We start from the raw sequence: 13327 nt of genomic DNA, 5'->3' as shown, positions 1-13327 counted from the left end.
CTATGCTGCAACCCACGTGCCATGGTGCACAGCAGTCTCTGCCTCAGCCACATGGCGGCCTGCCCCCACATGACTCCACAGACCCGCCTGCACATGCGCTGTCTACAGCTGTGGCTCCTATCAGTCTGCAGACACCACATCGACTACCTGGATGCTACACTGTCCCATGTCTGGTCCGGGCCTCCCTCACGTAATGGACCGACCCCTCCAAGGTGCACCGCCTTCACCATTCCTGTCCCAACTGCCACTCTCAGCATGGACGACTCCTTAGCCAGTTGGGGTGCCCACCTGAATGGACACATGCCCCTACACATGTCCACCCCCCATCCACCTCCCTGTGCTGCTGGACCTCCTCATGCAGGACCAGGATGGAGTCCAACATCCCAGCCCAGGCCTGCCTTGCCTCATGGCCTGGCTTTTGGATGGGGCTTGCAAGACAATGCTTGTTCGACACTGGTGCAGCACATACTTACACTCAGCAGACAAGCTTCCACACGTGCGTGCTATGCAGCGAAATGGAAGTGTTTCATTTCCTGGACGCAATGACGCCATCTCCCGCTCAGTGATATCTCTGTCTCCACCACCCTGGACTACCTTCTGGACTTCAAGATCTCAAGCCTTGCCCCCAGCTCGGTCCAAGTCCACTTGGCAGCGCTGAGTGCCTTCCTCCCACTCGATGTTTATCTACCACCACCTGCTTTCTGAAAGGGCTGATGAACAGCTTCCCATTGCTCCTTAAACCTACACCCCCCAGGGACCTCAATCTTGTACTCTCTGCCCTCATCAGACCTCCCTTTGAGCCCCTGGCTATGTGCTCCCTCTCACAGTTATCCATGAAGGTCATCTTTCTCGTGGCCATCACTTCAGCAAATTGCCGTCCACGGTGGCAGAGTTCCAGGATACCTTCACCCTAAGTTTCTCCCGAAAGTAGTTTTGGAATTTCACCTCAATCAGTCCAGCCACTCCCAGTCGTCCATCCTAAGCCACACACCACTCTAGTGGACAGGACCCTGCACTCATCGGATGTCCGCCATGCACTTGCATTCTACCTTGACAGAACCTGTGCCTTTTGCACCCCTCCATGCCTTTTCGTAGCCATTGCAGAGAGGTTGCAGGGCCAAGCCCTCTCTTCACAAAGCATATCAAAATGGGCCTCTATATGCATAACAGAGTGCTATGGGCAGTCTAACACCCTGCTGCCTGACGGGATTAAGGCCCACTCCATGTGGGCACATGCGGCCACCTCCACCTCCCTGGTTGACATCCCCTGGCATGGCATATGCTGGGCGGTGACCTGGCACTCCGTGCATACCTTCACCATCCACTACACCATCACCCAGGAAGTGGCAGAAGACACAGCTGTGGGACAGGCTGTCCTGCAGATGGCGATACCTCTTGCTTCCTCGCATCCGCCTCCAAGCTGATCACTGCTTGATACTCATCCACGTTTGGAATACATATAGGGACCAGCACTCTAAGAAGAAGAGGAGGTTACTTACCTGTAACTGGAGGCTCTTTGAGATGTGTGGTACCTATTTGTATTCCAATACCTGCCCACTGTCCCTGCTGCTGCGGAGTGTGCTACTCAGCTGTAAGTGGGTAACTAAGGGTGCATCACCGCACATGGCCCTTTATAACCTTGCCTGGAGCATGAGGCAATGTATGACACATGTGTGGATCAATGGATACTGCTACTGAAAACTTCTGGCTCTGGTGCACGGCACGCATGTGCACCTGCATTTGCAATACAGATAGGGACCACACATCTCAAAGAACTTCCAGTTACAGGTAAGTTACTTCCTCTTCCCAATTGTCCAGTGAGACATAGAGAACTTGTACCCTGAGTTCTAGCCCAAAATATAGAACTCTCACATTATGACATTTTATTTATATTAAAGTGATTTTAGGTAATTTTAGAGGCTTTTAAAACCTATTAGGTATATTAAGACCTGTACAGCTGGAGTATGTGTACTAAGGAAGTCTGGATTTACAGGGGAAAAGATTTTTAGAAGTACCAATAAAACCATTTAAAAACACTCTAAAGCATTTTAAAGGTATTTGTGTGTAAAATAGCAGCATATTCAGAAGACATGATGGTTTGAGGTGGGATAAACGTTTTACTGGCACTCTTTTGATATCGCCTGAATAATTCACTTATTGCTTTGCCACTTGTGTGTTATGCAGGTCATCCCAAACTGTTACAAATAAATCTTCCAGAGCACACCCTTCTAGAATGAATTGTTTTCTCTCTCTCTCGGGTAGGGGGTGTGTGTGTGTGTGTATGTGCACAACCCCCCCCCCCCCCCGCAGATATGTACATAATGTTATAATACACGCATCCTTTGAGCCAAATTTTGCTCTCAGTTAATTCTACAGTTAAGGGTGCTTGCCTGTAATAGCAGAATTTACCCCAGTTGATTAATTCCTCATTTTCTCTCTAAATATCTTCCATGCTTAAACACATTGTCCTTACATCTCTGGTCCTTTACCATTGGCAAACATCGATTGTTTTCCCCAACACCTGTATTTATAATGGAGCTGAAATTAACATATCTATTTTTGACTTCATTATTTATGCAACATTGATGAATAATGATAATAATTAGCACTGGTAATTTCGTCAGCTCTATTAACAAAGACCTTGCACCTATAACACCTTGTCTTCACAGATCTCAAAGTGCCTTACGAACATTAACAAATTATGCCTCACCAAACTCCTGTCACAATAATTAATGCCATTTGACAGATGGAGAAACTGAGTCAAAGAGGTTAAATGGCTTGCCCAAGCTCTCATTGGAAGTCTGTGGCAAGGCTGGGCACAGAACCTAGAACTCCCAACTCTTTGCTCTTTGCTTTAGGTACTAGCTCATGATTTATTTTGATCAGAGATTTCCTGGGTGTTAGCTAATGTGGTGAGCTCACAACTTTGTGGGTTTTTTGTTTGTTTGCTGGTCGGTCTTGTACAAATAGTGGCAGGTATTTTTGTTTTACACTTTTTAATGCCCAGCAAGTGCTGGGGTTTTTCCCTTTAAAAATATGAATAATTGATAGCAGATTGGTTCAATCAGTATAAACACAGAATTGTTAAAAATATGGCCAGTCATGTCAGAGCTTTTGCCTTATGAGAAAAGGGCTGTGTCTACCCTACACATTTTTACCTAAGCTTTACCTAAAATTGCGAGCATTTCATGTATGCTAGCACTCTCAGGGTACATATGGGGTTGGTAGCCATGGTGGGAAATTTTAAGGGAAAATGTGTCGTATAATCAAGGCTAGAGAGAGAGATCTGGCTGGTTAGCTTCCTAGGCTAGAGGATTTTCAAAGAATTGCTTCAGGTTGGGAGGTATTTAGCTAGGAGACTCACTCCCATAATGATCATTGAGATTTGCATGACTACAGTCCTGCACAACACTTGGAAAGCATGTGAATGAATACAGTGAAGCCAGCTCTATGGACTAAACAACCACTATAAAACATCCCTAGCGTTTCCAGGAGAACTTCATATATAGACCACACGCCAATTCTCCTTTCAGTTGCACATATGCAATTCCCATTGACTCCAGCTGGAGTCATACCTGCATAACTCAGAGCAGAATTTGGCCCAGTGTCTATTATGCAAGAGTTTTTTTGGCGCCGTGGGTGACCACTTAAAACAGGGTTCATTCTATTTGATATTCTTTTTAATTCAAATGCATTACTTCACTGGAACCGGCAGTACCTGGGAGCTAACTATCATCTCTTGAATGCAGTTGTCTGCACCTCCCAAGTGCTAGGGCATCAGAGTATCTTTTTTTTTTTCTTTCTTCCCCTTTGTCCGCACTGGTCAAGGAGAAACTTTGGGGTGAAGATTGCTGTGCTCTGCTACAGCTGAATGGCCTCAGATCTCCATCAATTATTGATGGAGTTAATTCTTCCACAATTACTGGCATATTGGAGGTAGCTGACTGAATCAAGCTAATTAGTCTATTAACGAAGGCCACCAGAACCCTTTAAGGCATTTGGTCAGCAGCATCTGCAGCACTGGTGTTGCTCGCCCACAGAATGCCAACTATCTCTCGCTGGGGTGCAGCAATGTGCGTATTCATATAGTGACTCTATTAAAAGAAAAGGGCAGATTTTCTCACTCTTATGTCACCAAGAGGCAGAAATAAGCTTTTTAGTGCCTCCTTTTCTCCTCTCTTTCTTTAATAATAGAATACTGGCTGGGTGTAACAATATCCGGCACTGATGCTTTTAACAGTTTCAGTGATTTCAAGAGCTGAATTCAATTGTGGTCTGTTCTGAGGACTTGGAGCCAGAAATTCCTGAGTGCTAATCCCTACTCTGACACTGATTTTTTCTGTAGGCTTGGGCAAATCACTTAATCTCGCGGTGCCCCAGCTTCCCCATCTGTAAAATGGGAATAACAGTATTTCCCCAATACACAGGGCTATTGTGATGATCAGTGAATTAGGGCTTCATCCTGCAAACACTTAGGTGCATGAATAGTCCCCTTTAAGTCACTAGGACTATTCACATGCGTAAATATTGGCACAATTAGAGGTTTAGTATTTTGAGAAAGAGCTCTGATGATAGAAAGGGCTATGGAAACTCCAAGAATAAATACCCAGTTTTTCCAATTCTTGTAATTTGATCATGAGTCTTGTGACACATGGTGCTTTTTCTTAAAGTTCCGGCTCCTGGAATCCTGTGATTATAGAGAATTTCAGCTTTCTCATATTTACATGTTTCTAGCCTTATGGTTACTGAGGAAAGCTTCAGAATGGGACCCCGAGAGGCAAATACCAGAATGCAAATGAAAAGAACCCAAAATTTATTATTATTTTTTAGAAATCTTATGCATTTTAAAACAATCTCATAATTTTGCAGGGGCCTGACTCATGATTTTTGAAAGCCTGGTGTTGGCAATACTGCACATGTGTAAGCATTATAAACTATATCTTTAGGCAGACAAGTGAGGACAGGATCTGTACTTTACATGATATCCCCCATTAGAATTACAGCTTGCCCTTTTTATTTTCAGTAATTGCTCTAATTCCTTGTAATAACAACATCAGTTATAGCAACACTGATTCCATCTTAGCACTATGAAGGGCTTGATTTCTGCTGTTACTTTACCCGTGGAATTTCCATTACCTCTGTGGGTCGGTTGCAGCATTGAGCATTCTACCTGTACCATCTATCTGTGGTTGTTTAAAGACCTGAATATTGTATGGACTACTGACAGAAGGTAACCATGATCCCCATGGGTTTTCATTATGCCATTGATTAAAACAAAAACAAACAAACAAAAACCTCACCACACATACAAGGTTGAGGAAACGACTGAAAAATACCATAATCTTCTTTGACAGTTGCACTGTATGCTGATTATATGTTCCTTTTGAAACTGGGTGAAAATCCCTTTTGCTTAGCATAAATATTTTTAGATTTGTTTCTTTAAAAAAAATGAAGCTGGTGCTTATTGTTGTCTCAAAATCATCTCCGCTATTGTTTGGAAAAGATGATTGATTTGGATTGTTAATTTAAACAGTCTGCAGTGGTTGTGACAGCACACATAGTTACAATTAACCTTGTGATGCAGAATTCATTATTGAAGAAGGACTAATGAGCCATTCTAAGGTTTGTACTGATCGCAGAATGCCTGGATGCAGCAGATCACGATTGGCCGCAGAGTCATTCCTGGTCTTTAGTGTCACATAGTCTGTGAGGACTGGAGAGATTTAAATATTTTTTAAGGTATTTGTGTAAAATCTTCCTCTCTACTAGCCTGTACTAGCATTGTCTGCATACCCAGTTAATATTTCTGAAGTGATCTCTCCCACCCCCAAATCAGCGGTCTACTGGATGTGCTGTAAGAGCAAATAACGTGACATTTGAAGCAACATTGGGAGAACTATAAAGTACTGGCCATGTAGGCCTGAGCCACAGAGTTCAGATCCAGATCTGAACGTCCACAATGATGGCGAGTGTTCATTCAGATTTGGAGTTCTGAGTCAGGGATATCTATGCATTAAACTGGTTGCTTACAGCCAAGGGATTGCTTGCTGCTACCCTCCTTCGTGCAGGTTTGGCTGTATGTGTTGTTTATAGCATTTGTTCCATAGCGAAAGATATCGTTAGAGTGTAGTTATGGTCTGTTAGAAAAGTGACTTGGTGAACCTTTGACCAAGCTAGTGCCTGTGTGCATTTTAGCATTCTGTCTATTGACTTTAAGGACACAATACATTTGAGCTACTTCTTACTCCTGTTAGCTTGCAGAGCTCATACGGGTATGTGAGACTGAACTGGAGTCTGTTATAATCTGGATTATTAACTGAGTTTCAACTACAGAACCTTCATTGCACATCTCAAGAGCATTTTGCCTTCCCTAAATACAGTTTATCCCGGGATTGTAGAAATAAAAGTATTTCTAGGCAATCACAACCACAGATATGGTGCAGTAAAACCTTTATAGCTCCCTGTCGCACACAGCTCCACCACATCTTGTCATGTAGGCCATTTCTTGGGCTGCTCTTTGTGCAAGCCTTTTTAGAAATACCTGTAGTTGCAAAACAGGCCTTTTATGTTATCACTGTGAATCTACCAAAATAGCAAAGAGTCCTGTGGCACCTTATAGACTAACAGATGTATTGGAGCATGAGCTTTCGTGGGTGAATACCCACTTCGTTGGATGCATGTAGTGGAAATTTCCAGAGGCAGGTATAAATATGCAAGCAAGAATCAGGCTAGGGATAATGAGGTTAGTTCAATCAGGGAGGACGAGGCCCTCTTCTAGCAGTTGAAGTCTGAACACCAAGGGAGAAACTGCTTTTGTAGTTGGCTAGCCATTATCTGTTCAGGGGACACCATCACAGGGCCTAATAACATCAGCCACGCTATCAGAGGCTCATTCACCTGCACATCTACCAATGTGGTATATGCCACCATGTGCCAGCAATGCCTCTCTGCCATGTACATTGGTCAAACTGGACAGTCTCTACGTAAAAGAATAAATGGACACAAATCAGATGTCAAGAATTATAACATTCATAAACCAGTCGGAGAACACTTCAATCTCTCTGGTCACGCGATTACAGACATGAAAGTTGCGATATTACAACAGAAAAACTTCAAATCCAGACTCCAGCAAGAGACTGCTGAATTGGAATTCATTTGCAAATTGGATACAATTAACTTAGGCTTGAATAGAGACTGGGAGTGGCTAAGTCATTATGCAAGGTAACCTATTTCCCCTTGTTTTTTCCTACCCTCCCCCCTTCCTCAGACGTTCTTGTTAAACTCTGGATTTGTGCTGGAAATGGCCCACCTTGATTATCATACACATTGTAAGGAGAGTCATCACTTTAGACAAGCTATTACCAACAGGAGAGTGGGTTTGTGTGTGTGTTGGGGGGGGGTGTGTGGGGAGAAAACCTGGATTTGTGCTGGAAATGGCCCACCTTGATTATCATACACATTGTAAGGAGAGTGATCACTTTAGATAAGCTATTACCAGCAGGAGAGTGGGGTGGGGGGAGAGAAAACCTTTTGTAGTGATAATCACCCATTTTTTCATGGTTTGTGTGTATAAAAACGTCTTCTGTACTTTCCACAGTATGCATCCGATGAAGTGAGCTGTAGCTCACGAAAGCTTATGCTCAAATAAATTGGTTAGTCTCTAAGGTGCCACAAGTACTCCTTTTCTTTTAGCCATTCACAGTCTTTGTTTAATCCTGAGCTGATGGTATCAAATTTGCAAATGAACTGAAGCTCAGCAGTTTCTCTTTGAAGTCTTGTCCTGAATTTTTTTGCTGCAGGATGGCTACCTTTAAATCTGCTATTGTATGTCCAGGAAGTTTTTGTATATTGCTGTTCCTAATATCTGATTTGTGTCCATTTATCCTTTTACGTAGGGACTGTCAAGTTTGGCCGATGTACATATCAGAGGGGCATTGCTGGCACATGATGGCGTATATTACATTGGTGGACGTGCAGGTGAATGAACCAGTGATGGTGTGGCTGATCTGGTTAGGTCCTGTGATGGTGTCGCTGGTGTAGATATGTGGACAGAGTTGGCATCGAGGTTTGTTGCATGGATTGGTTCCTGAGTTAGAGTTACTATGGTGCGGTGTGTAGTTGCTGGTGAGAATATGCTTCAGGTTGGCGGGTTGTCTGTGGGCAAGGACTGGCCTGCCTCCCAAGGCCTGTGAAAGTGACGGATCGTTGTCCAGGATGGGTTGTAGATCACTGATGATGTGTTGGAGAGGTTTTAGCTGAGGACTGTATGTGATAGCCAGTGGAGTTCTGTTGGTTTCTCTCTTGGGCTTGTCTCGCAGCAGGAGGCTTCTGGGTACACATCTGGCTCTGTTGATCTGTTTCCTTATTTCCTCGTGCGGTTATCATAGTTTTGAGAATACTTGGTGAAGATCTTGTAGGTGTTGGTCTCTGTCTGAAGGGTTCATTCACCTGCATGTCAACCCAATGTAATATGTGCCATCATGTGCCAGCAGTGCCCCTCTGCTATGTACATTGGCCAAACTGGACAGACCCTAAGTAAAAGGATAAATGGACACAAATCAGATATTAGGAATGGCAATATACAAAACCCTGTAGGGGAACACTTCAATCTCCCTGGACGCACAATAGCAGATTTAAAGGTAGCCATCCGGCAGCAAAAAAACTTCGGGACCAGACTTCAAAGAGAAACTGCTGAGTTTCAGTTCATTTGCAAATTTGACACTATCAGCTCTGGGTTAAACAAAGACTGTGAATGGCTAGCCATATTTATTTCACCTACAAAAGCAGTTTCTCCTCCCTTGGTGTTCATACCTCAACGCTAGAAGAGGGCCTCATCCTCCCTGATTGAACTAACCTCGTTATCCCTAGCCTGATTCTTGCTTGCATATTTATACCTGCCTCTGGAAATTTCCACTACATGCGTCTGACGAAGTGGGCATTCACCCACGAAAGCTTATGCTCCAATATGTCTGTTAGTCTATAAGGTGCCATAGGACTCTTTGCTACAAAAATGTGTCTACCAGACTCAGGTTCAGTTTGGCTCTTCCATTCTTAGCAGAGGGAGTGCCAGGAGCTGCTCTGCTCTGGAGCTTAGGTGTGCTGCTGGAGTACAGCCACAGGAGCACTCTGCTATGGAGTGTCCATTGTGTCATGCGGAACACAAGGCCAGTCTAGAGTGGAGCTGGAGAGCCAGAAAGGAGAGCAGGGAAAAGAAAACTCATTTGATTTTAATGCTATGAACTGTACATGGACAAATTCTTCAAGCACTAGAGGGCCTGATCTAACTCACAGTGCAGTCAGTGGCAGTCTTTCCATTGGCTGCAGGAGGAGTTGGACTGGGGCTATGGTCACCACAAAGGAGTGTGGTGAACATGAATAAGAACCTGACTTGGAAGCTGGAAGGACAAGTATCCATGAGACAATCTCTTTCTTCAGAAAGTGAAGAAACTCTGGTTTAGCAGAGAGAGCTAGTCCTAGGGATGTGCAATTGTTTGGCAACCTGTAGTTGCCTCTTCGACATTCACAACATTCCGGGACAGGGCATGGCGGGCTGCATGAACTGGCACCCCTTGCAGGTACTTCCTCTAAAAATAGGCCAGACTAGCACTGCTAGTAGATCCGACTAATGGGAAATGTTTTACAATCTCCATTATCATTATTCCCCCAACTCAACCTAGCCATCTTAAAGTGGCTGATTTCTTGTAGGCCTTGTGGCAGATGCAAGTCTTGAGAAGGGATTTAAAGAAGGAGAGGGATGAATCAGTTCAGGAATGGGATCCATTGGATGAGGAGCAGCGTGTAAGAAATTGCACAGATGTTTTGGGGAGGAGTAGAGAAGTAGGTGGTCCAGGATGGTCTCATTAGCAAAGGAGAATAGGGCCAGGAGTGACATGATAAAAGACAGACATAGATAAGGAAGGAGGGGTAAACCTGGGAAGGGCCTTGAAAGCGGGAACAAGAAACTTGAACTTCATGAGGTGTAAGAGGGGAAGTTAGTAGAGGGATTCGAAAAGGAAGAGGATGTGACCAGAAGAACAGTCAAGAAGTACAGCTTTAGCAGCTGTGCTTTATACAGACTGGAAGAAGATGATGTTGGTGTCAGGGAAGCTGAAGAGGAGCAGGTTACAGTATTTACGATATGTGGTGATGAATGCCTTGATCAGAGTTTTTGAGTCTGGACAATAAAAAGCAGGATTCTAAAAGCATTATGGAAGAAGAAGTGGAAAGATTTGGAAACAGTCTGGATTTATGGGGAAAGGAGAGGGAATGATTCCTGGGTTATGGGTCTGATTGCCAAGCAGGATGGAGATATTGTCAAGAGTAACAGACAATGCAGGGTTTGTGTGTGTGTGTGCATATTGAGCCTTAATTTACTTTCTGTTAAATTTCATTCCATTCCTCCCAGTGTTGATTTCATGTGTGACTGAAGCTCGTAACTCTGTGATTAGTGCATGGGGTCCCTGTCTGAGTGGGTTTGCTTGATATATCCCAGCACTGTGCAGCCTTTGTGGACATCAATTAGTTGCTGTTGCAATGAACTCTTCTCTTACATGTCCTGTGGTGTGCTTGTTCAGATTACTGACATTAAAATGAACTTCTGTTTTTGCCAGGAGTTAACCCTGGAGGACCAACCAAGTGTCATGTCAGGTTCTGCAGGCTCCATTCAGCAATAATCCCCTGAGTCACTCTCAGTTAGAGATGGGCTCAAATCACAAAATCTGTGTCTGGACACCTCATAGTTCAAGATCCTTGGTTTTGGTTTGATCCATCATAACGATAGGTGCTGTTTGCAAAATCTGGATCTAGTTCTATGTGGAGATTTCAAATACTCCAAAGATTGGGGTTCTTCTTAGCCAGGGTTTTGGTCTGGGCCTGTCACTACTCTCAATGAAACTGTTTATTCCAGCTCTGAAGAGAAGAACATTAACAGACTCTGACACTGATTTCTCCTTCCTTTAATACTGCCTCCCCTTTATGTTCTGTTCATTTCTTAATTTATGAACATGTATTTTACCACTAGATGTCCTTAGTTCTCATGCCGATCCCACAATAGCATAACCAGAGACCCAGAATCCTACAGCAATTGGTGATTGTATAATAACTGATTTATAAGAATGGCTATTCTCTGTCAGCATTATTGGGTTACCCAGCCGCTCTCAGAAACCATTTACGTAACTGCTGAGAAAATACAAGCTTCCAAATATTGTATAGTAATTATGGGAAAGTATAACAGAAAGAGAGAAACATTGCTGAGGCATTTGGTAGTGAAAGGAACATTCTCACATGCACATTTGTAACCACTAAGGAATGACAGACCTTAATTTCTTTACTAGCAAAATATCTTCCACTTTTCTACTCTGACCACCTTCCTACAAATGTTTCCACAACAATGAAGTTAAAAGGATTTTCTTTCTCTCCCTATTAATAGCTGCCCAATAATGGCAGGTGTGCAAGAGGCAAAACATTGTGTATTTGTACAATATTCCTGAAGATGTCCAAAACTACATTTAGTGTGTGTGTGTGTGTCTTATATACACACACACACACTTCCTTTATATACCACTTTCTCCCATGCAGTATGCAGTGTTAATACTTGTATATACAACAGAGGGTGAAAAACGTAATGTTTTCTGAGAATGAAGACAATATTTAACTCCAGGTGACCAAAGACTGTCTCAACCTTGAATGGTGATCTTGGGGTACAGTACTTTATTTCAGTGGTGTAGCTTTTTTTTTCATGTTCTGTTTTGTAGAAGGAACACTCATCCTACCTTGGTTTGCTTGTTTGTTTATATTTTTCCCCTCCAGAAAGCCCATTGCTGACCCCGCACGGTGGTACTGCTGTTTCACAAAGCTGGAGTCAACACGCATGTAGGAGAGAGGGTTGTCACTCTGGCAATTTGTCCTTCCCAAATAGATGTGACTGTTTTGCTAGCTTTCTTTCCCTTATTTATTCCTTTTGGTTAATTCGTTTGTGGGAGTTGGTGGCTTTTTGTTTTTGTTTAACCTGGAGGGTTAGCTATGCAATTTGGCTTCTTCAGTGCCAACCAACTTGAGTAGCACAGAGCTCTTAAAAAAACCACCCCCTTCTTGCTGTATCTTGCCCCTTTTCCACACTCTGCTGCTCCCACTCAAGCAAAGTTTACAGAATCACTCTTTTATTTGTAGATCTTTAGACCGTGGGAAGGGAAGCTTTGAAAAGAGGAATAAAATCTCATTGCAACCAAGTCCTTCAATCAGGCTGAATTAACTGCCAATTAAAACATAATTCCATTCCTATTAAGATGGATGAGTTCCCTCTGAAACTGGGAGCTGCTGATTTCTTTCTTCCTCTCACTTTATTTTAAAAAAATTTTTAAGAGCTCTGAACAAATTACTGCTTTGCCAATGGGGAATTGGGCAGGGATTACTCTGATTTTTTGTGTGCCCAGCAGCGAAAGGGTTAATGCCTGCTTTCCTCTTTGGTATCCGCTAGTTGCAGCCCATGTTGTGATCAGTCCATGTCCATGTGCATTTTGTCCCCCAATTTAATAACAAGTAATTAAAAAAGTAAACAGTAATAACAACAGTCCTCTCTAATTTTCTCCAGGACACCCTACCTGCCTGCAATTCACCACAAACATGACGGAGGCTGTAAAAACCTATAAGTGGCAATGCATTGAGTGCAAATCCTGCAGCCTTTGCGGGACCTCTGAAAATGATGTGAGTTGGTTTTTTTTTAAATGTAAATTAGTGCTGGTGAAAGCGACTGCAATGACTGCCCTAGAATACTGTCCTCTGGTTCACTAAAAAACTGTAAAACACTGGCAGCAGCGATGGGTCACTCCTCCATTGCTCTTTCAGTATACCTGAGCCCTGACATGGAAAGAACCTCTCTGGTCCAGTTGCAGTGACTCATTTAATCATTTGTTTCTCCTGAGATTATCATGGGTGTCATATAAGGCCACTTTAGATGATCGTATTTGTGATTTGGACACTTGTCCCATAGAAACTGGACTGAAGCCACAAACCCAATGTCACATAGGTCATTGAACAGCTGTAATCTGGGCTGGATTTGAATGGGTGATGGTCTAGAGATGGCAGGTCTATCTCCTATTACTAATCCCCCCGTGTCACCCAATTTGAAGCTCATATGAATTTCAATTTTTATGATAAAACCCAAAACCATGGAAACATTTGGGTTGGAAGGGACTTTTTATTGATAATCTAGTCCATTTCCTTTGCTCCATAGCAAGATAGACGTCAAGCAGCTCTCTGGATTTTGTTTTTAGCAATAAAACAGAAAAATCTTAAGAGTCTGGGTGCATTCTGTTTTAAGAGCGAAGGG

At 43.2% G+C, this 13327-nt stretch overlaps 1 protein-coding gene across 3 annotated transcripts in view; it reads left to right on the top strand.

The window, feature by feature from the left end:
• DPF3 (double PHD fingers 3) overlaps positions 1-13327 on the top strand; it is a 220091-nt gene that overhangs the window by 191694 nt on the left and 15070 nt on the right. Inside the window, exon 11 of one of the 3 annotated variants that reach the window (XR_012668954.1) lies at positions 12590-12674. Coding sequence is in view for 1 of the 3 variants with exons in the window: in XM_075129660.1 (XP_074985761.1) it covers positions 12590-12702 (113 nt within the window). In the remaining 2 variants the exon portion in view is untranslated. Of the gene's footprint in view, positions 1-11808; positions 11872-12589; positions 12703-13327 lie in introns of those variants that run through there. The other 2 variants (XR_012668955.1, XM_075129660.1) reach the window with 2 other exon arrangements.

The sequence above is a fragment of the Caretta caretta genome, chromosome 6, assembly GCF_965140235.1.
Source record: "Caretta caretta isolate rCarCar2 chromosome 6, rCarCar1.hap1, whole genome shotgun sequence".
NCBI classification, from domain to species: domain Eukaryota; kingdom Metazoa; phylum Chordata; order Testudines; family Cheloniidae; genus Caretta; species Caretta caretta.
Note: the sequence above shows the minus strand (reverse complement) of the source record. Positions and strands in the feature narration are given on the sequence as shown.